Source organism: Alnus glutinosa, chromosome 6 (genome assembly GCF_958979055.1).
Source record: "Alnus glutinosa chromosome 6, dhAlnGlut1.1, whole genome shotgun sequence".
NCBI lineage: Eukaryota > Viridiplantae > Streptophyta > Magnoliopsida > Fagales > Betulaceae > Alnus > Alnus glutinosa.
In genome coordinates this window covers 26,731,179-26,755,234 of record NC_084891.1, presented here as the reverse complement: position 1 = coordinate 26,755,234, position 24,056 = coordinate 26,731,179, and the positions used below count along the sequence as shown (strand labels likewise).

Here is a 24,056-nt window from a genome sequence, read left to right as displayed (position 1 = left end):
TGGCAAGGGGTTGAAAAAGCACTTGTCTTTTCTCTTAAGCTTTCCTTTTATATATTTTCCTTTAATTTAGGCAATAAAACGACTTTTTGATTTCTTATCTAAATATATTCTACAATAACTTCAATTAATCTAGTTGTCGCACTCACCTATAATTAATCTAGTGTTAGCTGTTAATTAACATATATATATATATATATGGTTTGGTAGAAAAGTACAGGTTGGCCTGGTTGGAAGGAAGGGCGAGTAGAGGGTGGAAGGCACACCCTCATGGATCATTGCCAGATGATATATAAAGACCTTCAAGCTAAGGGACAAACGACATTATTGCTTAATTAGTTTTGCTTTAATATATTTTTTTTTATTATTATTTTATGTAATTGCGAGATATAAAATATGAACAAAGGGATTGTTGCACGTAGCTTATCATATATACGCATGCAAGTAATCTGAACAAGAGATAGAAGGGCTTGGGTTTGTTTGTTAATGTTTTTTGAATAGTATTTTTTTGTTTGAAAATTAATTTTATTTGACATAAAATGTGAAAAAAATTTTGAGTGTTTTATATTTTAGGTTGTTTGTTAATATTTTTATTTCGAAAATATAAAATAAAAGTGAAAAAAAAAATAATGGTTTAACATACAAAATTAACCTTTGTCCTTTTTTTAAGGCTTTTTTAAGTAGTGGAAGCAAAAAAATTAAAAATTAAAAACGAATATCAAAAATCAAAGGGATTATTGCACCGTTGGTCTCTGTGGTATGCCATAATTGTTTTTCACTCCCTATGGTTTAAAAAGATTATGGGAGGTCCCTGTGATATGCAATAATTACGTTTTACTCCCTGGGTCGATTTTCCGTCTACCATTTTGACGGAATCTGTTAGCCCTACACGTCAATGCCACATGTCGCTAATAAAATGGAAACACTTGTCAATCTTAATAAAAAAAAAATATAAATTTATTAAAAAATAAATAAATAAACTTATTTTAAAAAAAAAAAATGCAGGCTTGGGGTGGCTGGGCAACCCCTTGGGGCGCGGCCACCGCCGGCCAATGGGGGTGGCCGTGTGCCACCTCCGGCCACCCCCAGGGATCTCCTCTAAATTTTTTAAATTATAGAAAGTGAAAAATAATTATAGCATATTACATGAACAACAGTTCAAATATCCTAAAATCAAAATAGAGAGCGTTTATATGTCTCACATTGTATCGTACTCAAGTGTATTGTAATCCCACATTGCTTTATTGTATCTAGTGCTAGGTTTGATGGCCTATATATATATATATAGGCTATTCCTCTCCAGCTTTTAGTGTGATTTAATATATACTATTCTTACTTTCAACATCATATCAGAGCTATTGTGTATAATATTTTTTTTGGGCGGTTGAGTTTTAACGAGCTGCCATACACTTTTGCTGTTGCTTTCAATTCTTTTCTAGACTTCATCAAATTTTTACCTTGTGAGTATGAATCTGACATCATGTAAAAATTTGTGAATTATATTAATAAGAGAACAAAAGCATAAGCAAATAGAAAAGAACATGAGATTTTGAAATGGTTTGGCTTTTGAGGCCTACTGCCACCATTGGCAAGGGTCTAATGGCTAAATCTTTATTGTATTGAATTGAATTGTATATTAGAGTTGAGTTATATGTTCTATTTATAAGGATATTATAGTAGTTAAGGCAAATTAGAAAAGGTAGAAAATTGATAACATGCCACAAGGAAACCAAATTAAGGCCTAACATGTAACAAAGAAAACAACTATAAAAAAATGTTAATATATATATATATATATATTTCCGTTTCCGACTATTTCACTCAAGGGCTTGTTCGGCAAGGGAGATAAAATTCTTCTTCACACTTTTCACTTTTTTAAAAAATAATCAATTTCAAAACATTCTAACTTTATATTACATCAATAATTTTTTATTACTATTTAAATAAAAAAAATTTACTACAATACAATTTTTTTTTCACTTTTCCATATAAATTCATTTTACTTTATATCACATCTATCATTTCTTACTATTACCTCCGACTCACATATCCTTACCAAACAAGGCCCGAAGTCATGTGATCATATCATATAATTAGGTGATCACGGGATTATTTGGATTTACTAATCGATTACAATTATTGAATTAGTATGAATAATGACTGTCCATTATATAAATAAGACAAAGAATGTTGGGGTCTGTCCCTTAATTCTCAAATTGTATATCTTCATACTTTTTAGCATGAATAATAACACATATTATTTGTTAAAAAAAAAATAAAAAATTATATAGATAAGACAAAGACAGTGTAAATATATATATATATATATTTATTCCGAGGAATAGCAACGCCAAACAAGTGGGATGGACGAAATCGCTTTGAGCTTTTTGTACGGATGGAAAGCGGTTTCGAAACAGAATAATTGAGATGATCATATGCGTGGCACAACTGTTGGTGGCTTTGGCACAAGCGCCCACCGGAAAACACAGCAAAAGTACAAGAGCATGAAGCGACGGTGGTGGGTGCTAATGTGCTGTTAAACAACAAAGCCTCTTTATCCCTTTTGTTGCATACTTCCTATAAATCCTATGGATAAGAGCAAGCTGCTTCCTTACAAAGAAGCCCCATTATTACATTATTTATGGGCCCCCTATTTCACAAAAAATAAACAAAAATAAAGTCCAAAATCATGAAAATTAAATAAAAAATTGCTGTTAACTGTTATGGTATGACAGCTTTTATTATGAAACTATCCCACATATATACCTGGGTTTTAAGCGTTTTTAATTATCTGATTAATTATAAATTGTCACATTAATATATTTTATAAAAAATAAATTAAAAATAAAGAAGAAAAAGAAAGGAAGAATGAGAAGACTGCCATGATGGTAACTTTGCTCCATTATGCAAATTATACTTTGAACACACCAAAAAGAGGTTATCAATCTTCCACTTCCACTTCCACGGCTCCACCATTCTTCGCCGCTTAGTGCATGTAATTATGACGAGCCAACTAAAGGAGATTAGCTGATTAGGCAGTCTACTACTCTAGCATCCCCTAAATCTGAGCAAAAGCAGCTTTCCATTAGAAGATTACAAACTTTTGAATATAAATCATGGACGCTCTACGCCATTTCTGCATTATTTTAGACTAATGCAATGATGCTATTTGTAAAGCCAAAAATTTCACCTTCCAAGCCGACCGTCAATCATGTGTTCATTACTAAACTTTTAGGAATAAATTGTGGATTAACAATTTGAATTTTGTTTATGACATTTAATTTTAATTTCGATTAAACATTTAACATATTGAACTCTACTTATTAAAAAGAAATTTTAACACACGCATGACCAAGAGTGTTCAAATATTAATTAATTCAATTATTTTTTATCCTCTACTTTTTGGAGACAAATTGAGTTTTATCTTAACGATAACTTCACTTAAAAGTATCGAACTTTCACCATTTTTTAAAGAAGATATCTTAACTTCAAAACTTCTCAATTTAAAGTATATATTTTTCGGAAAGTTTCAATTAGGGATCCTCCGTTAAGATTTTCCATTAATTTCCATCAAAATTTTCAAAATACCCGTCTATTTTTTTTTAAATAAAAAAAAAATTATAAAAATTTTCAAAGATTTAAACATGAATATTTTTATAAATTTCATTAAATTCTAACCGACACCTAAATTTTGAGACATGAGTAAAAATATCTCCTCATTTTTGGCCCATTAATCTTTCCTCTGCTTTCTCAATTGCTTTTCATTAATGCCCTTTGGACTTCTGGTATTGATGTAAAGGGCAAATGCATGAATTGCTATAAAAGCAGATAATTGTGGAATCATTATAGAAGACATTAACAGACACCCCCTACCCCTCGCCCCCCACCTTTTTCATTGTAGAAAGCAAAAGCTAGGAAGAAGAACGATGGCATATTGGTGATTCAAGTTCTCAACAATTGTCGGTTTAAATGTGAGAGAGTTTTTATAAAGTTTATGTCTAAATAAAGGTGGATTACTTCAAATTTATTTGGACAAGTGATTCTTAAAAAAATTCTTTTTATTTATAATGAGTAATGCTATACGTCTTATTTGTTATATGGTTTTTAAAATCACAATTAGATCAATATTTAATAATGATTATCTCAAATTTAATTGTGTTTTTAAAAATAACATAACATTTAGGATGATATAGTCACACAAAGAGAAGTGCCGTCCTTATAACATTACTCATGTAGAATAAGATCCTTCAAATAGTAGACATGATATCAAAAATGTCGAAGATGATTAGAAATATTCTTCAATCCGAAGTAAGATTCTTGTGTTGAATAGTTAAAATAAGGAAAAAGTATACATAACCCTTTCAAATTACCACTTTATTATCAATGTCCCTCCCCAATTATCAATTGTGTCAATGTCCTCCCCCCATAAACTATCAAAAAATTACAATTCCCTTCTAATGACAAAAATACATTTATAAAATTATTAAAATAAAAATAAAATAAAATAATAAAAATTTACACAAAAAAAAAAAAACTAGTTTTTCTTTTCTAAAAAATTCTTTTTATAATTTTCAGTTATTTTTTCATTTTTTTAAAAAAGAAATTTTCATTTTTTCTTTGATTTTTTTAATTTGTATTTTAAAAAATATTTTTTTTAGTTTTTATTTTATTTTATTTTTTTTAGTTTTAGTTTTTTTTTTTTTTTTGAATTTATAGGGACATTTTTATCTTATTCAAAAAAAATTATGGTCATTTTTGTCTTTTTGTAGATCTTAAAGGGAGATATTGACATTTTTTAGTAGTTTGAGAAGGAATATTGACACAATTGATAGTTTAAAGGGATATTAACAATTGAATAGTAATTTAAAGAAATATGTGTATTTTTTTTAAAAATAAATACCACCAGCTAGGAAATTGCCATTTTCTTTTAAAATAATAATAATAATAAATTCAATGCCAATCTTTGCTACGCAATCGGGAGAGAGTAATGGCCAGAAATATCTATCTATGGAAAAGCCTTTTCAAAAGTTGCTTTTATGCATGAATAGACTACAAGGAAAAACACGCCACTGCCCTCACAAGCTTATGATGCGGAAGTACGTTGAGGGTCGAAGGGGGTGGGGTTTACGCTAGTAATTTTAGACATTGGCCCCGTTTACTAACTCCCTCCCCTTTCCCTTCTCTTCCCTCCCCTTACTTTTATCTTTTCCAAAAAATATCAAATTCAAAACATTCTTTTCTTTTTTACTTTTTATATCACATCAATAATTTTTTATTATTATTTAATTAAAAAAATTCACTACAATACAAATTTTTTCCACTTTTTTATATAAATTCTTTCTACTTTATATCACATCAATCACTTTCTATTTTCACACAACAAAAAAATTCTCACAAAGGGAAGGGGAGGGGAAGGGGAGGGGATTACTAAATAGTAATTTTATATTGATATCACTTTAATAATGATATGACTTTAAAAATTATTATTAGATCAAATTATTATTAAAAAGACATAAAAAAAGATTAAAAAAAAAAGATAAGTATAACGTCTAAAATTATTTGCCTTGAATTCTTTTTTTTTTTAAAAATAAAAATTTAAAATCCTTTCAAATTTAAATTTTTGCCTCAAGATGGATAGATGAATTAATCTTAACACCTAAAAATAAAGAAAATTGTCATTATTTGTCTATGGATCATAAACAAATCAATCTTGTCGATGGGTCTACATGCCTTAACCCTTTTAGTTGACGTATGGGTCACTTTCAGTGTCACAATCTGAACTAAGAAACTAGACAATAAGACAGATAGTTACTCACACGATCACAAATTTCAACTCAAAATAAATAAATGTCCCCTATTAATTATATGATTAGGGGAAGAACACCCAATAAATAATTAGGTAAAGATAAGTTCAGTATGAATTATAGATCCCACCGGACCCAACACAAATCGGAATTTACAACAATTAAATGTCAAAATTAAGAGAACCTGTAAAGAACTTACCCGTTCGAGTAGGTGAGCGAATATATGGCACAAAATTTTTATTTAAACAAATAAATTCTATAAAAATTCTCCCAACAATTTAGACTAATAATTGTTGTTCATCCTTATTCTTACTAATCTATCGATTCAACAGGCCAAGAAACCTGTAAACTTGAACAGATCGAGCCCAATATAACTACAACTTTTAGCTCCAAAAACATCTGTACGTATAATTACCTGAAAAACACCATCCCGATTCCCGACCGACTTTGTACAAAACAGACCAAACAACGTAAGTGTCCAAATCTCAGAATCTGATCCACACAAACACATATTAAACATCATCAAAAATCCAGAAATTCCATAAAAGTTTGTCACATCCTAATACCTCAGAACGGGGAATGAGAATATTATCACTGTACATGCCAATTCTCAATTTAGGATAACAAAAACTAATTATAAAACGTACCCAGATAGTTTTTAATTCGATCGTAAAATACTAATAATATCCATTAATATTTACTTTTTTGTTTGATTGACTCAGTTCATACTCAAAGTCCAAGAGTGAGGGCCAAACTTGACTCGGAGTCATGTTTTGTAGACTCTTCCTTCTGAATTTTCTTCGTCTCAGCAATGAACGCCTCAATTGTGCGATTGAAATCCTCGTTGTTCAGTTTGTCTACTTTCTCCGAGACCGACCTCCTCGCGGGCCTCACCATTTCCCGGCGTATCTCCGTCTCCAATCGCCGCAACTCTCTTCGAGATCCCTCCCCAATTCGTAGCTCGTACCTCTCCGATTTAGTCCTCCGGTAACGTTTTTCCGGCAAAGACTTCTCGGAAACTGCACGAACCGTATTTGACTGGACTTGAGAGACCGTACGCTTGGTGATAGTGGAAACTGTGAGATTGTTATAGTGAACGGGAGGAGAGGCCGCATTCTCTGAGTACACGATGTGTTTGTCATGGAACGGCGCCGGTTGCTTCTCTCCGGCACCGAACCTCCTGCCAGACTCGGTTTTTTGAAGGAACTCGTCGTAGAGATCGGGCTTGGCCTCGTTTTGGCCGGACGAGGCGTAGAGGACGAGAACGATCGCAAAGACGAGCATGAAGACGTAGAAAGTGCTGTCGAACACGGAGAGGAATCTCCGGGAAAACTTGCCGGAGATTTCTATGGCGACCGGAAGCCAAGAAGTGGACCGTAAAAGCACTACGAAAGCAACACAGAGTTGGACGACCCACCTGACCTTTCGCTGCTGGTTATACCTTCTCATAGCATTGTCTTTCTCCACCTTGACGCTGTCGATTTCGTAGGAGGCCATTTTCGTTTCCCAAACCCAAAAAAAAAAAACACTGACCGTGTTGGGAATTAAATGCTCAAACAACAAACGACCTTGGGAGAAAAGGAAGCGTCTGAAGACTTTTAAAGGCGCGTGGGTTGTGGGTATAAACAGAAAGGGCTAAAGGCTCTTTGTCTAGAAAGATTTCCCGGGAAACAGAGTCCGAGAAAGGGAAAGAAAGTGAGGGAAAAATAGGGAAAATCAGAGGGATAGATAGCTTGGGATTTTTAGCTTCATATTATTAGGCTGTCGTTCAATGAAGAATGGAAAAAACTAAAGGCGTTGGTAGAGACCTGTACTTGCCCCCTTTTTATCGAGCCTTGACCACCAATAATTCGGCATTTTTTTAAAAAATTAATTAAATAATTAAAAGATAAATTATTTTTAATATGATATTAATTAAAGGGAAAAGTACACATAACCCCCTCAAACTACCACATCATTGTCAATGTACCCCCCAAACTACCAATTGTGTCAATCTCCCCCCTTAAACTACCAGAAAATGTCAATGTCCCCCTAATGACAAAAATGCCCTTCATAAAATTATTAAAATAAAATAAAAACTAAAAAAAATTATTAAAAAAGTATAAAATAACAAAAAATTATTCCAACAAAAAAATTAAAAATTAAAACTGTTTTTTATTATTTTTTTAAATAATAATTTTCAGTTTTTTTTTCTTTTTTTTTTTTTAAAAAAAATTGTTCTTTTTCGTTTTTTTAATTAAATAAAATCTGGTTTTTTTTTCATTTGTTTTATTTTTTTAAAATAAATAAATAAATTTCAGTTATTTTTTGTTTTTTCGTTTTTTTTTTCTTTAAAAAAAAATTGTTCTTTTTCGTTTTTTAATTTAGTAAAACTGGGTTTTTTTTTCATTTGTTTTATTTTTTTTAAAATAAATAAATTTCAGTTATTTTTTGTTTTTTTGTTTAAAAAAATTTGTTATTTTTCGTTTTTTAATTTAATAAAAACTGGTTTTTTTTTTTTTTCATTTGATTTTTTTTTTAAAAAAAAAATCATTTATTTTTTGTTTACTTTTTTTAAAAAAAAAATTGAAAAATTTGTTCATTTTTTTTTAAAAATATTTTTTTTTCGTTTTTTATTTAATTTAATTTAATTTTTAAGTTTTTTAGTTTTAGTTTTAATTTTTTTTGAATTTATGAGGATATTTTTGTCTTATTCAAAAAAAATTAGGGTCATTTTTGTCTTTTTGTTGGTCTTAGGGGGACATTGACATTTTCTGGTAGTTTAAGAGGGGAGATTGACACAATTGGTAGTTTAGGGGGTACATTGACAATTGAGTGGTAGTTTGAGGAGGTTATGTGTACTTTTCCCTTAATTAAATATTAAAAATAAATTGTAATTTAATTGAAAAGGTTATTTAATAGATATGTCATACAATTATAATAATATAAATTATAGAACAGTAAAAATTAATCCTTAATTATTATTTGTACAAATTTTTAGATCGGTTGATTAAGTCTGATTTTTAGCCTTACTCAATTGAATATGATATAATAGTAAAAGTTTTGAATTTAAATAATGACGCTATAGTTATCATATTTTTAATTACATATTATTTATAAAAAAAAAAGTGTTAAATAAATAAATAATAATACTATTTTTATTTTTATGGCCCCTTTAAAGTAAATATTGATCTAGACTTATTATATGAAAATGAATAAAAATGCAAATAAAACATTCCTTTGCATATGTATTCATTTACTTATTTATGTCATCATGTGTGGTGAGGACTGCGACGTTTCCACTCGTGGGGAGTAGTAGGGTTCGTAGGTCCGCAGCTGCAGAGACTTAATGGATGGACACAAACGCCTGCCAACGTGGCATTTTCTTTGTCTTCTTTCCGATTCCCAAACAAAATTCAATAACTTTAATTCATAAGAGCAATAACAATAAGCTGTCCATATTTTGGTTTTTATCCGTTTGTTTCGACGTAAAATAATTTTTGTTGTAAAATATTATTGATGAAATTATTTTTTAAGAAAAATAACTTTTATGAAAATGTTTTTGGCGTTTGACTTGTACAAAAAAATTACCAACAGCAAAAAATAGAATTCGACAACGTTGCCAGATTACAGTGAGTCAAATTCCGGCCAAATTCGCAGGCATTTGGCCTAATATGGCCGGATTCCGACTGTATTGGCCAGAATCTAGCAAGATCCGGCCGATCTCTTGCTGTACCAACCGGAATCCGGCTAGATTGGCCAAATCCAACCATACTCCGGTTGTATGGTCGAAATCTGGTCTGCCAGAATCCGGCAACAGCGGACGTCGCCGGATTCCGGCAGAATTTTTCAGATTCCGGCAATGGTCGACCTGCGTCTGCCGTTTTGGGAAAATGATTAACGCTTTTAAAAAGCATACATCAATTTTCGAAATTAATTAAGCATTTTTTGTCAAACAGAAATCATTTTTTGATTGACTATTATTTTCGCCCATATCAAACACCGAAAAATGCATAAATCATTTTCTAGAAACTATTTTACGCCAAAACAAACGAAGCATAAATTTAACTCTAAAATCATTAAGCTATCCATTTTTTAAAATTTATTAAATATCAAACTCTTTAAATATTTCTCTACTTTAACTAAATTTTTATTATTTTTTTATTAGTAAAACTAACTATCATAATTTATTTTTTCAGCCCAACTACAACTTTAATTCAAATTGTAGTTGTGCGTAGGGAGGAAATAATATTAAAAAAAAAGTTAACTTTTGCCTTTTGGGCTCGTTACATTTAAAGGGAATTCTGACCGATATTAAATATAATATTAGCTAAAAAGCTTGTTATATGATTTTTTTTTTTTTTTTTATCAAGTTTTAGAGTAAAGCCGAATGTAGAGAGTCAATTAGAAATGCTCTAATTCCATTTTAGAATATTCTAAATTAGTTATTTTGACTCACATAATTTAACAAAGCTCTAAATTTTATACACACTTAATGAAATTTTCATAATGTCAATTGACATTTTAAAGATAAACAAATGAGTTATGAAGACATGTGGATACTGCTTCTCTTTTTTTTTTTTTTAAAGAGAAATATTATATACTATATATCTTTATTTTATAATTATCTGATAATACTGAAGTTATAACTACTTAAATTTAAATTTTGAGCTCGAGATTTCTTACAATCGGAGGTTCGTTGGGTTTAATTGTCCGTCTCTAACAATCGAACATGCTATTAAAAAAGATCTTCGATGGGTCCTGATGTCTAGACAAATGTCAAACTATCCGAAAAGATAAACAAGTAGAAAGGGTAATTAGGTCATGTCAACTTGGTGTTCACAGTTGGATTTGCATGGAAAACTCATGAAATTCAGAAAAGCGAAAAACAAAAAGGAGGAAAAGGAAAAGAAAAAGAAAAACTCATAATAGAGATGGATACAGTCAAGACAGCGCAAAGCCGTGAAGTCGTGGGGTGGTTTGGTCGTGGGATATGATGAAACCCATGATTTTCATTGATTGATTCAAATACGGCAGAGAGTAGAAATGGCGTTGGGAACTTTCTGTCTCTCACGCGCTGCCAAAAAAAGTAAAAAGATCGCCCGTCTGACACGCCAAACAGACTGTCCTTCATTTACTAATAAAGAAGAAAGAAATATATAACCCTCACGGTTTCCGTAACTTTTCCACGTTCCCTTTTTTGCCTTTCTCTTTGGGATTAAATCGACTTCTGCCCTCTGCCTTTTTTTTCTTTTCTTTTTTTTTTTTCTTTTTTTTGTTCTTGCCCAAGGTGTGAGGGGGAGCTTCAATTACTTCACGGGGATAAAAAGTTGTGAATTCTAACTTTGCTTTTAGCGTTTAGGTTTGCTTTATGAGTTTGAAGAGTGAATACCTACCTATTCACGGGGTTGATTGGTGGTTCACCAATTGTTTAAAAAAGATCAACAATTCAGATTAATAAAGGGCTTTTCTATAATTTATCTGTCTCGATAAGTTTTAGAAAACTGCTCTTCTGCTTCGATGAATCCTGAATCTTAAACGGTAAAAAGTGTTACCCTAAAACCAAAAAAAAAAAAAAAAAAAATTGCTTTTGCTTTTGAAAGTGTGGGCATTTTTGGTTTTTTAGTCATTGATTGCGTTGGCATGAGAGATAGACTTTGGTGGGAATTCTAGGATTATAAACTTCTTTTTATGTTTGAATAATTTTGTTTTGACTTTTTAGAAAAATATCCATCAATTCCATAGCACTTAAAAAAAACCTTGCTTAGCTTCCTTTAACGTATTATAGGCTTTGTAGCAAGCACTTTTGAAATCATTCATTTGTGAATATAATTTCACAAATTTTTTTTTTTTTATAACTGGAATATAAATAGTTAATTATTCATATGTATACTCATTACTTACATTATTTCATATGCACCACCAAAAACAAAAGGGTGAGAATCAAATTGAGAACCCGGAGCTCCGATTATTTTATGCTCAAAGAAACGGGATGAATAATAATAGAGGGCCGTGAGATAAGTTCTTTTATCCGAACAAATGAGTCATATCCGGCTCATAAACATTATGATTCCATATTATTTAGACCAAAATCAACGATATTATTTTGGTTGTTGAATTGAACAAAATACCAATCTCAACTCGAGGTCTAACATTTCAATTTTTCCGGTTTTATAATTTAAACACTTGGAAATTCCGTTTTCACATCAGTTAAAACTTCCATAAAGAAGAGCTTTTTGCAGCCATGGGGGTGAGAAGGGTACAATGGTAAAATTAGGCGGACAACAAAAAAAAGTTCGCCGTGTAAAAGTACTTCTAGCTAGTTCCATTATAACAGGCTTTTCGGCTTCATGATTATGGCGGTTATTACTACTATACCCTCTTTTTTCCAATTGCATGGGAATGGGATTTCTGCTGAATTTGCCACCCAATTTTTTTTATTATTTTTTTAAAAAATAAAATTCGCGTACAAAAAATTTGAACAGCCAATTTTGAGATTTAAAAAGGATAAAAAATCTCTATTTTTAAAAAATTTTGAATATTGAGAAAATTTATTTTTTTAAATTATGTTTAGATGGTTTAAAAAATTTGAGACAAAATTAAAAAAAAAAACAAATTGAAGAAAATCTGAATAGAATTTAATTTTTTTTTTAAAAAAACAGTATTTAAAAAATACTTGTCAACCAAACATATCATAATAATTTTGTTATTAGACAGTTTTAACAATTCAAGTAGTAGCTCCTATAAGACTATTTGTTCAAGCAGATAGCTTCTTCTATTCAGATAAATAAGTCCTATAAAAATCTTCTCAAGTTTATTGTTGAAATTGCTATTCATCCGAATAAATAAAGGTAATTATTCCTCTCTGGGGTTTACTTGGTGAGCCTACCAAACCTTTTATATGATGAGCCTCTTTTCCCGAGCCAAGATTTCTCGGGGATTTTGTCATGTTTCCTTGTAATCATATTGCCTGCCACTTCCAGTCTTCCAACAGTTCTGCTAATCATCCAACCATGAGTGGAAGGGAAAAGGGCAGTCGAATATGTTCCGAAATCTTGAAATTGTAATTATTGTTTTTAATAAATGCAAAAAGGTATGATTAATAGTTAAACATTATTATTCAAATTACATTTACTAATCATTTTATCATGAAGTTTTCATCTCATTTATTATTTAGCTTCATAGATCATCTATTTATAGTTGATAAATTAAAATATATATATATATATATATATATATATATATATATATATATATATATATATATATATATATATATATATATATATATATATATTAAAAAACCGTTATCCACATATGAGTTTACATTATTTAACTTCATACATTATCTATTTATAGTTGGTAAATAAAAAAAGAAAAAATATTGAAAAATTGTTATCCGCATATGAGATAATACCAAAACGGCATAGTTTTAGTGAATTTAATTAAATATGCATGCGGATTGAGTAATTCTACATGTACATTAAGTGTCCATAAAAAAATGAGGTAGCTTTTAAAATCACATTTTGATTAAAATCACCATTTGATCAATCACACGCCCAATAGTGATTTTAAAAGCCACCTCAATTATTGATGGACACTTAATGTACATATAGAATTACTCATGTGGATCCGCATGTGTAGATGAATAATATTTCATGCACAACTCTAACTAATTTTTTTTTTTTTTTTTTTTTTTTTTTTTTTTTTTTAATAATCAACCATTATATTTGTTTTCCTACATGTGGGCTCTAAATATTCAATGGTTGATATTAAAAAAAATTGTTAGAGTTGTACAAAACTTATGTAAGAAACATTACTCTATGTAGATAGTGAATATCGGATGTAAACGGTTATTATCCCCCCGCATTTTTACTCCTATCGTGTTGTGCAGTTACAGACAAAGTTCATCAATTGGATCCATATTTTCAATAAGTTTTTTAGCCCACTTGCCCAAACAGTTAGGTGAACAATCTAAAATTTATTTGAGCGAGTTGAGATCATATTAATTTTCTCACATTTACTCTCTGAATTGCAAGTAATTCAAACAACATAGTTGTTGAGATTCTCTATCTCTAAATTGGGCTAATTTTCTGCAAAATCCGGCAGAGAAAATGACACCTCTAGACCAACCTAACTTACACATGTGCCACCATTTACCTTGTTTAATTATATGAAGTGGGGATAACTAGCTATGGTGACCAATAATTTTTGTTGATGTGATTCTAGAAGGAGATGCAAAGCAAATTGTAGATGAAGTGAATCTGTAAATAGCAGGACAATTTGTGGAAGGGATCCAAGCAGAAATTCAAAGATTAAGACATGCTTTGACGGTTCATGTGGGAAGAGAATCTAATAAGGTAGCTCATGCTCTCTATTAAAAGAAGCTCTTTTAAAGTTATAGATTTGGCATGGTTGGAAGATATTCCAATTGTTATTTACATGATGTACTTAGGGACCGTTTCTGTCCCAATATCCTATTTTGGGATCAATTTTTTATCAATGAAAGATTATCAGCTTTGGTAAATAAAAAATAAAAAATTAGAGATTAATTAGAACGTAGGTATCGCAGCTCGGGTGCCAAATTAAATCGTAGAAGTGGCGATTGCCAACTAATCCCACCAACTTGGTCAAATTTTGCCTGAAATTAACCAAATCCAGTATATTAATTAGAATTTAGATGAAGTCACGAATAATTCAAAGTCAAATTAGTTCTTCCTATATGAATATGTAGAATTTGACATCGGAGACAATGCTCTCTTGTAGATTCAAGTATGGCCGAAAGTTGGACATAAAGATAAGATAATCAATTTACAATTAGGAAAGAAAACAAATCAAAGGGAAAAAGAAGCATTAATTAATTAGGTCCGGCGTGAGATTTAAATTATACTTGTGGGATTTAAGTATATAGTATTTATCACTTTAATTTTTAATCTTTTTCTATTGATTATACATCACTGTTTTGACTAACTATCCTTTGTATTAGTTATTTGTGGACTTTTTTCATATAATAATAAAGCGTGGTCCAAAATATATTGTGGTTATAAAATTCAAACAATGGATATGCTTACCAAAAGAAAAGAAAGTGACTTTTTAATGGATAAACTCGTGACAGATTTTCTTTTATTTTAGATGTTAATCACAACAATTTTCACAGGAAGTCACTGAGCTGTCCTAGTCTTTGAATCTTCAAAGAATCATACTTGCAGCCAAAAAAATAAAAGAAAAGCTTCTGTCAATGTGAACACTGTCAGTACTCAACAACCCTACTGCCTGCAATATTTTCCCGAATAATGGGGCATTTCATGATAAAAAAAAAATTATAGCATTATCATTGACAATATTATTGCTTTTTGGACAACTTGACTTGATAAGTATATAAGAAGTCAGTGGTATTCTAAGAATTTGTTTGTCCTTGTGATTTTGTAGGTTAAACGAGCATTTAAATTTTTTTTTTTTTAAAAAAAAAATTACTTTTTGCAGAGCAAAAATGGGAGTTTTTTTTTCTAAAAAAAAAAAAAAAAAAACATAATTTTTAAAGCTGACTCGTGATTTTGCCAAATAATAATTAATTGTATTTTTATTAATTGAGTTTTAAAATTTTTATTTTTTCAAGCTACACATTTTGAAACCGCTAAACCAAGCGGACGTTGAGTTGAGAGTCAAATTCAAATTGTAAATCTTTAAAGGGTCTATTATTGAACTTAAGAAAACCCCAAAACTCACCGTCTTCAATATTATCGTCGCACAAATTATTTTTTTTTTAAAAAGAAAATTGTGTGCTATGATCTTTATTGAATGAGTAATGCTATATAGCACATTTTATTCTATAAGACTGATACGATAGTTCAAATTAATTTTTAAATTTTTTTAAAAAAAAAAACAATATATGTTTCTTAAATTAGTTGAGACTAATAGTTCACTTGAAAAGTAAAATAATTATGGAGTGAAAATATAATTTCTAACCTTATATGATACCTTTTGTCCCATCAATTAGCTAATAAGAAATTTTTTAGGGAGAATTTCACGTACAACTCATAATTTTTCATCACTTGTGAAAAAAGGTACCCACATTTAAAAAGTGTCAATTTAAGCTATTTATCTTTCAATTTTTTTCAATTTAAACCCTCGATTAGAATTTTCCGTTAAATCCTGTCAAAATTTTCAAAATACCCCTTATTTTTCTTAGGAAAAAAAAAAGTTGCCAGAATTCAGGTGTTGGTCAGAATTTAGCGGAATTGCAAAAATACCCATACATAATTTCTTATTATAAATTTTGTTTACAAAATAAACACATGGGTATTTTGAGAATTTTGACAGGATTTAACGAAAAATTATAACAGATAGTTGAAATTGAAAAAAATTGAGAGATAGATACTCTAAATTAACAATTCTAAAAGTTTGAATATATTTTTAAAAAAATGATAAAAAAAATAAAAAATTATAAGTAAAATTTTTCCAATTTTTTATTTCTACGTCTCATATTCTCAGCTCAAGTTGTTAAAAAAGTTGAATTTTGAACATGATTTCAAAATATTAATAGTTGTACCTTTTTTGTAAGGCTGGCAAAACGGGTACCTGACACGACCCGCGACCCGTTTATGTTAACGGGTCAAGGCTCCAAACACGATACGAACACGATTATTTTACGGGTCACTCGACACGGCCCATGAAACCTGTTTAACATAATGGCTCGTATCGGGTCTCGGGTAGGCACGACCTGACACGACCCGTTTGAACATTCAGAGCCAAGGGAAGCCATTATCTCAAAACCAAATCAAAATCCACAATTAGAACCTCAAATTCAACCAAATGTTTCACTTTCAGCAGTCAAAACAAAATCAAATTATTCAAATCGACAATCAGATATTCAGATCACAAAATCCATCAAAACTTCACCTGCTTCTTATAAATATTGAAGTAGAATCAGTAGATGTTGAAGAGGACCAAGAGGTACCCATACCAGAGCCCAAACAACGCCCTAAGCTCCAGCCTCCAAGTCTCCAACGTCTTGAACAGGATTCTGTGCTCTCGCCGGAGCTCTCGGGCACCGAGGTGGCTCTGACAGTCTGACCTCCAAGCCCTTCATGGCACGATGGGACTCAGGCGTGGGGACCGAAGACCAGGTCCCGAGCTTGAACGAGTTCAACGAGGACACTAGACAGACCACGACCAGCGACTCGGGAGGGGAGTTAGCAGAGACGGACACATTGGGGAGACCGTGGGGCACTGGGGCTTCGAGGACGACAGACAACGAACCGGACGAGGACGACGGACGACGAACTAGATGAGGACGACGGCACAGTAGAGAGACGGGGAGAAGAAGAAGAAAATGGAAGAAGAAGAAGAGGAGGGAGGGGGGGCGTTGAAGGAAAAAGAAAAGAAGTCATGTTTTTTTTTTTTTTTTGGTGTTTTCACTGTTCAGCTAATAATAATTAATTAATTAATTGATAAATCATTTAAATTTAAAAAAAAAAAAAAAAAAAACAAACTAATTGTGTTTAGCGGGTCACCTGCAGGTGACTTGTGACACGACCTGCCAAGTTAAGATAAATGAGTCGACCCGTTTAAGGTAAATCCAAACCCGCAAATTTCATGTCGTGTTCGTATTAAATTATTGGGTCGTGTCAAAATTGTCAGGATAATTAGAGGGATCCCATCAATAATTAGTTAGATGGATGCACAGGATAGGATCAAATCAGTATTACCTTTCCATGTAAGCGGGCAGGCTAGGATGGTGTCATGGAGAGAGAGAGAGAGAGAGATCTGCTGCAGATACCACAGGCACTGCGCGTAGGGTCTCACATGGCTGATATTCGTCGTCCGTTCTTCTATCTTGTAGTTGTTAGAGTAGATTGATTCGAACTCTTTCTGGAATTTCTGGATTTCTAAATTAAAGGATTTATCAGTTGATTGGATGAAAATGAGAGAAAGACGATCCGAATCCCACCAAAAGTATAAATTGGGATGGACCCCACATACGTCCCCTCCCAGCCGGAGATATTGAATATTTTTAAGAACACAAAAAGTTGTCGATTAAGAATGTGTTTATGATTGCGATTTTGTCAAAAAAAAAAAAAAGAAATATGATTTTAAATCGAATTTCAGAAAATAAATTGTTTGTGAATTACATTTTTAAAAAATTGTGATTCGAAAACATAAAAAATTATTATTTTTAAATCACATGCAGGGCGGTGTTTTATTTTAAAACGCAAAATTTTAAAAACTAACTTGTAATTTTAAATATCAAACTATAATTTTATCAAATGCTTAACCGCATTTTTAAAAATTAATTTTTTAAACCGTACGTTCTAAAATTACAAAAACAAATGGACCGACATTCAGAAGAAGGTTCATGTCTTGATGAGATAACCTGTGACTGACGTGAGATTTATGGCTAGTTATTCCTCTAGCTCATTGCCACTAATCGCTATCACATTCCTCTCTCAACGGGAGCTGTCCGATATTTTTAAGGACACGAATTAAAGGCTAATGATTCACATTCAGAACAAGATTCATCGTATCTTGACGAAATAATCTGTGGCGTGGGATTAATGGCCGGTTATTCCTCTCATTGCCACTATTCGCTATCACATTAATTATTTGAATTTGGCTGTTGGTAGAAACTTAGAAGAATCAAAAACAGCGGCGTTGTCCTTGAATATGATGTCCCTTAAAAAAAAAGTCATGCTATTTTTTTTTTATTGATTTTTTTTCCATGTTTGAAAGAATAAAATCACGTTTGGTTGAATTTTGAAAGATGGGATGCTCTAATCTAACGCCACATGCCAATTAATTGGGAAAAAGTAAGCCATCTACCCATTTTTTGTTTTTTGTTTTTTTTAAAGTGTAGTTAGAGTCCTACAACTTTTATTACAAATTAGCTAGTGTGACAATTTAGTAATTCGCATAATGCCAATTGCTAAATAATTGAATTTATTTGTTAAATTTTGTTATTTAATTTTTTTTATTTATGTTGTGCCACATGACACTCACGTAAAATTATAAAAAATAATATAAATTTTATTAGCCTAGGCTTTTTATTATTATTATTTTTTATTTTTATTTTTATTTTTTTTAAAAAAATGAAGATGAAAACTAATGCCAATAGAAAAAAGACAAGCTAATGGGCTACGGGTTACAGCATGCCTAGACAGATATTTGTGATGTTCTTTATTTTATGTTGTTAGAGTGTTTTTTTTTTTTTTTTTTTTTTAAGTATGTTGTTAGAGTTGAGTCATCGTAGAAGCATGCCTAGACAGATATTTGTGATGTTCTTTAATTTATGTTGTTAGAGTTTTTTTTTTTTTTTTTTTTTTAGTATGTTGTTAGAGTTGAGTCATCATAGAAGCATGCCTAGATAGACATTTGTGATGTTCTTTAATTTATGTCGTTTGAGTTGATTCCAAATTTTATAAAATGTTGCTTTTACCCAATATTTTGTGTATACTTGGGACCATAATATCATTGAAGATTCAGCTTGATGGTGCTTTATTTTTGAACGAAAGATTTAAGTATTTCATTGATCAAAGATCATGAGTATAAAATTCTTATATCATAAAGTATAAAGTTCTGTAAAATCATAACTACATGTATGAGGTTACATAGTCATAGATACCAAAAAAATTCTTACAATAAAGTGTTACCCTAAACCCTAAACCCTAAACCCTAAAACTTATTTAAATCGGCCGTGAAAAATAACCCCTCACACCGAATTATCCAGGTTGCAAGAGATAATCCCTCACACCTGATTAACGTTCATCTCATAGATCGCCCATAAGAACAGATATAAAGAGAATAAAGCTCTTAATTCAAAGCAAAAACATAACCAGCAAACAACAGCGGCGGCCAGAGAGGAGATGGACGGCACAGCACGGAGATAAATAGACGGATGCATAGTGGAGATGCCAAAATTGCTGATCTAGTCAGAGAACACATACAAACAAAAGAAAAAACCAGAATAAGAGGAGGAGGGTAGGAACATGAAATAGAAAGGGAAAGGGATAAGAGAAGGGAGCAGATCTGCTCCCTCTTACTCTCAGATCTATTTTTTAAGGTGTGAAGTTTAAGGCCGACTTCAAGGAGAGAAAAAGAGCTTATTTAATTTTAAATTAAAATTAAATTTTTTGAGAGTTTGATACGTTAAGGCTTTGTTTGATAACACTTTTTTTTTTTTTTTTTTTTTTTTTTTTTTTTTTTTTTCTTTCGCAACAAAAACATTACTAACAATTAACAAATAATAAAAAATACAAAACACTACTTTCATCTTTAAAAACATTTTAAAACAAAAATACTTAAAATATGCAGGCTGTAGGAATTAGGATGGTGGGATAAGAAAGGCACTTCTTCCACCCATTTGGTCTATATTTCATCGTCTAGCGTACAAGATGAAATGTTTAAAATCCCTATATATGTATATATATATATATATATATATATATATATATATATATATATATATATATATATATATATATATATATATATATATGTTGCTTTCTTTCAAAAGTCTACATCTATTTAAGAGCATCCACATTCTATCCTTTAAACAGTCTTTTTCTTCAAATAATGAAGAATTAACAACCACACCAAAAAATTACCATACATCTTATTTTTGCTCATCCTCTACATTAAAGAGAATGTTACAGCAATTCTTATAAGCGTGAGATAAAGAAAGAATAAGAAAAGAGTCATTCACCAAAATCAATAATGAGATATTAAATGTTTGGGAAATATATATATATATATATATATATATATATATATATATATATATATATAAAAGAAAAAAAAAGTCCTTCAACAAACAGCCGATTTTAAAATAGCCTCATGAATTTTTAATTGTGCTAAAGTGACCCGTCAAACAACCAAGGTGTGCCAAATATGATAGAAGATTTTGGCTTGATGGGTTCTATAATATTTATCTGGTTACTCTCACTTAAGTCTTTATTCCGCAAATGTGTAAGTCAATAAAGAAGGAATTTAGACTCTCCCATGTGCAGATGGTGATTAGTCGAGGATTAAATACGTTTGACTCTTACGTAAAGGCTTTTGGGCTTGTTTGACAAACTATTTCCGACTCTTTTCTTCTTCTTTTTTTTTTTTTTCTTTTTTTTTTTACTTCTCTTAAAAATAAAAAATAAAAAATATTATAACCTTTTATACTTTTTATATCGCATCAATTATATTTTATTACTATTTAAATAAAAAAATCCACTAAAAAACAAAATTTTTTCACTTTTCTATAAAACATTCTCAAATTTTATACTACATCAATCACTTCTTACTATACAACACACAAATATTCCACAACACAATATAGAGTTTTGCCCAATTTCATGGGCTTTTATTTTCGCAACTTAATATGGGCTTTCCACTCGTACAATGTATGGGAATAGGATCTCCCCATTACAAGTGAAAAGAAAATGATTTATTTTATGGTCAAAGTTTTGTATTTTTATATTTAATAGTGTACACGATGTCACGTTAGTGTATAAATTGTCACGCTATTTAAAATTTTAAAAAACGTATCAACATATACACTATTAAAGCTGTAAAATCTAACATGAACTATAAAATAAATCAGCTCCATTTCACTTGACATTTAAGATGCGAGTACTGCTTATTTTGGATAGTACACAATGCTTACAAAACACTTAAAAAAAACACTTTTAACCTTTATATCACCTTCACAACACCTTTTCAAACTAAAACTTTTCAAAACCATTATCAAACATATAATAGTTCCTCGTAAAACATTAAAACATGTGATACCAAAAGAATGACCAGTGTAAGCAAAGTGGCAAAAATTGCTACAAGGTCCAAACCAAAATGAGAAACACTATATATTACATTTTTATTTCATAACTATTCTATAAAGCTATAATGTCGATGCGCCAATTTCAACTAATCCTTAAGTTTTTTTTTTTTTTTTTTAATAAAGACTGATTTAAGAGTTGGTTGACATTGTCATATGAGCATTGTGAGATAGTTATAAGATAAAAGTGTAATTTCTAGCCTTATTCAACCATAATTACACGACAATCTTTGGAAATAAAGACACAGGCTTCCAATTAAACAACTGAGATGTTGATACTACGACCATAGCAGCCCTGGTCCAACATCATCAAATACCCCACCTTGTCCAAGGTTTCCCCTACTGTTAACCTAATAAACAGACCATTAGTAAAACAGCCACTGTAATCAAATGTCAGTGCCACAAAATCATGTGACGCTCCACGAGACATAAAGAAGATTTGAGATCACATTTATAAAATTGAAAGTGGGTGGTCCATCTGTTCATGATGAGAGTGAAAAATGTCTGCCACATCAAAGAAGGATATGAAAGATTGGCTATACAACAAAAGAGAAAAATGCGTAGGTACTACAGTTTTTTTATGATTCCCCCTCCCAAATACACCTAGCAATCCACAATTTATAAGACTAAAGTCCACATTTTAGTGACCGAAGTGAAAATTGTTACCAGGACTATCACATCAGTCTATAAATGTTATGTGTCGTGTGAAAATTCATGTTTTAATAGTTGACATAGTAGATTTATGTGAACTCTCACGTCAGTTTGTAAGCGCTCATTCACGCTTAAAAACGTATGTGTGTTTGTATTAGTTGTTTCGGGAGTATAATACACTATTACATTCCTACTATAAAATGAAACATGGCATGCATACTGGGACTCGGACATATGAATGGTGAAAAGAAAACTCTGCTACAGGCACAGCAAAATGTGGTCAGGATTTTGTGGAATCTCTGGCAACTGTGAGTGCCACTGCAGGAAATGAAAGAGGGGAATGCGTGGGCTTTGTAAGTTTCTGTTAATTTATATTTTGATCAACTATGAGTCTATGAATAACATCTTGAACTTCATGCTTCATATTCATAACAGACATTTTCACAAACAGATAATATGCACGTTATTAAAGGACAATACATACCAACAAACCCAACTTCACATGCTAGGAAACGCTTAAAAGCAGTCCGAAACCCCAAATTCCACACCAATTTTTCCTCGTCTACTTCTTCTTGCCCCCTTTGACCGAAATGGCTTTGCGCTTTGGAGGAAGTATAATCTCCCCCTTGAGCACGGGGATGTCCATGATCTGCGTGAGCTCGCCGTACCTCTTGCGGAACTTCTCGACCTGATCGGCGTCGATGAGGAGCGCCGAGCGGTCGCCCAGGTAGAAGGGGTGGTTGCCGGACCACACGTCCACCGTGTAGTCCTTCTGGGTCCCGCCCGTGGTCATCACCAGCTCCCCGTTGCAGTACACCTTCGCGTCTTCGTGAAACTGCGGATGTATGTCCTTCTTCCTGCACGTCACCACAGGCCGGTAGTTCCCAATTGCTCTCACCTGAAAAAAAAAAAATCATTAAATTAATTAATTAAGACTGTAATTAGTATAGAAGAGTGGGTGGTTGGAGAATTTGCCTTGTTGGTGATGGGGAGTGGTGGACAAGGCTTTCCTTGGAGGAACGTGTTGGTCAGACTTATCGCCATTTCTGTGTTTTGTGTGAAATGGGTGAAGATGAGGTTGTTGGTGACTCAACCTTTGCTACTTGTAAAAGAGTTGGGCTCATGTTTTTGGGTAATGGCTCTGGGCTTTAAAGGCTCGAGCCCATGGGCCATGAGTAAGCTCACTTTGGGTCTTAAGTTTAGGCTTATGATTTTGGTTTGCAACCCAAGCTATTGAACATGCACGACCCAAAATTGAATATTGGAAAAAAAAAATAAAAAAAAAAAAAATTATAGCAGATGAGTTGATTTTAATCAACCCATTTTACCTCAAATTATAATATCATATGCAGAAGAAGAAGTATCTGTTTGGTTTAACGATTTCAAAATGTTATTAATGAAAATGTAAATTTTAAAAACGTAATTAAGTGTTTTGTATATAATCTTTGTTCGGCCTTTAAAATTGCCAATTTTTAAAAACACATTTTTTTAAAGAAATATTTTCAGTGATTTTTTAACTAGCGAAATCATACTGCAGTCTAAATAATAATAATTTTTTTTAAAAAAAAAAACTACTTTATCAAATAATCTTAAAAAAATATCTGACATTGTTTTGGGCATAGAAGACCCTTGTCATAAGAGCAAGGCTCCATGCGTAGTTTGTCTTGTAATCGTTTTGTTATTTTTCCCAAGTTGTATATGATTTCCCCCTTGGTTTTATTCTACTTCTGGCAACTTGACACGTGTTCTGCTTGATGTCTCTTTCTCAGTGGTTCTAATTACACTCACCTCCATGCGTTCCCCTTTTT

The 24,056-nt window shown here is 31.4% G+C and overlaps 2 protein-coding genes across 2 annotated transcripts; both read right to left on the bottom strand.

Annotated features, from left to right (window-relative positions):
- Positions 1–6,530: 6,530 nt before the first annotated feature.
- LOC133871672 (uncharacterized) lies at positions 6,531–7,298 on the bottom strand. The gene has a single exon (XM_062309098.1). It carries the CDS (start codon positions 7,296–7,298, stop codon positions 6,531–6,533), a length of 768 nt encoding a protein of 255 aa, XP_062165082.1.
- A 15,349-nt stretch (positions 7,299–22,647) lies between these two features.
- LOC133870805 (large ribosomal subunit protein bL31c) lies at positions 22,648–23,351 on the bottom strand. Its single transcript, XM_062308026.1, has 2 exons — positions 23,224–23,351; positions 22,648–23,146 (listed from the first exon to the last, which is right to left on the bottom strand). The coding sequence occupies exons 1-2, from the start codon at positions 23,290–23,292 to the stop codon at positions 22,811–22,813; spliced, it is 405 nt and encodes a 134-aa protein (XP_062164010.1). The 5' UTR covers positions 23,293–23,351; the 3' UTR covers positions 22,648–22,810.
- Between the last annotated feature and the right edge of the window lie 705 nt (positions 23,352–24,056).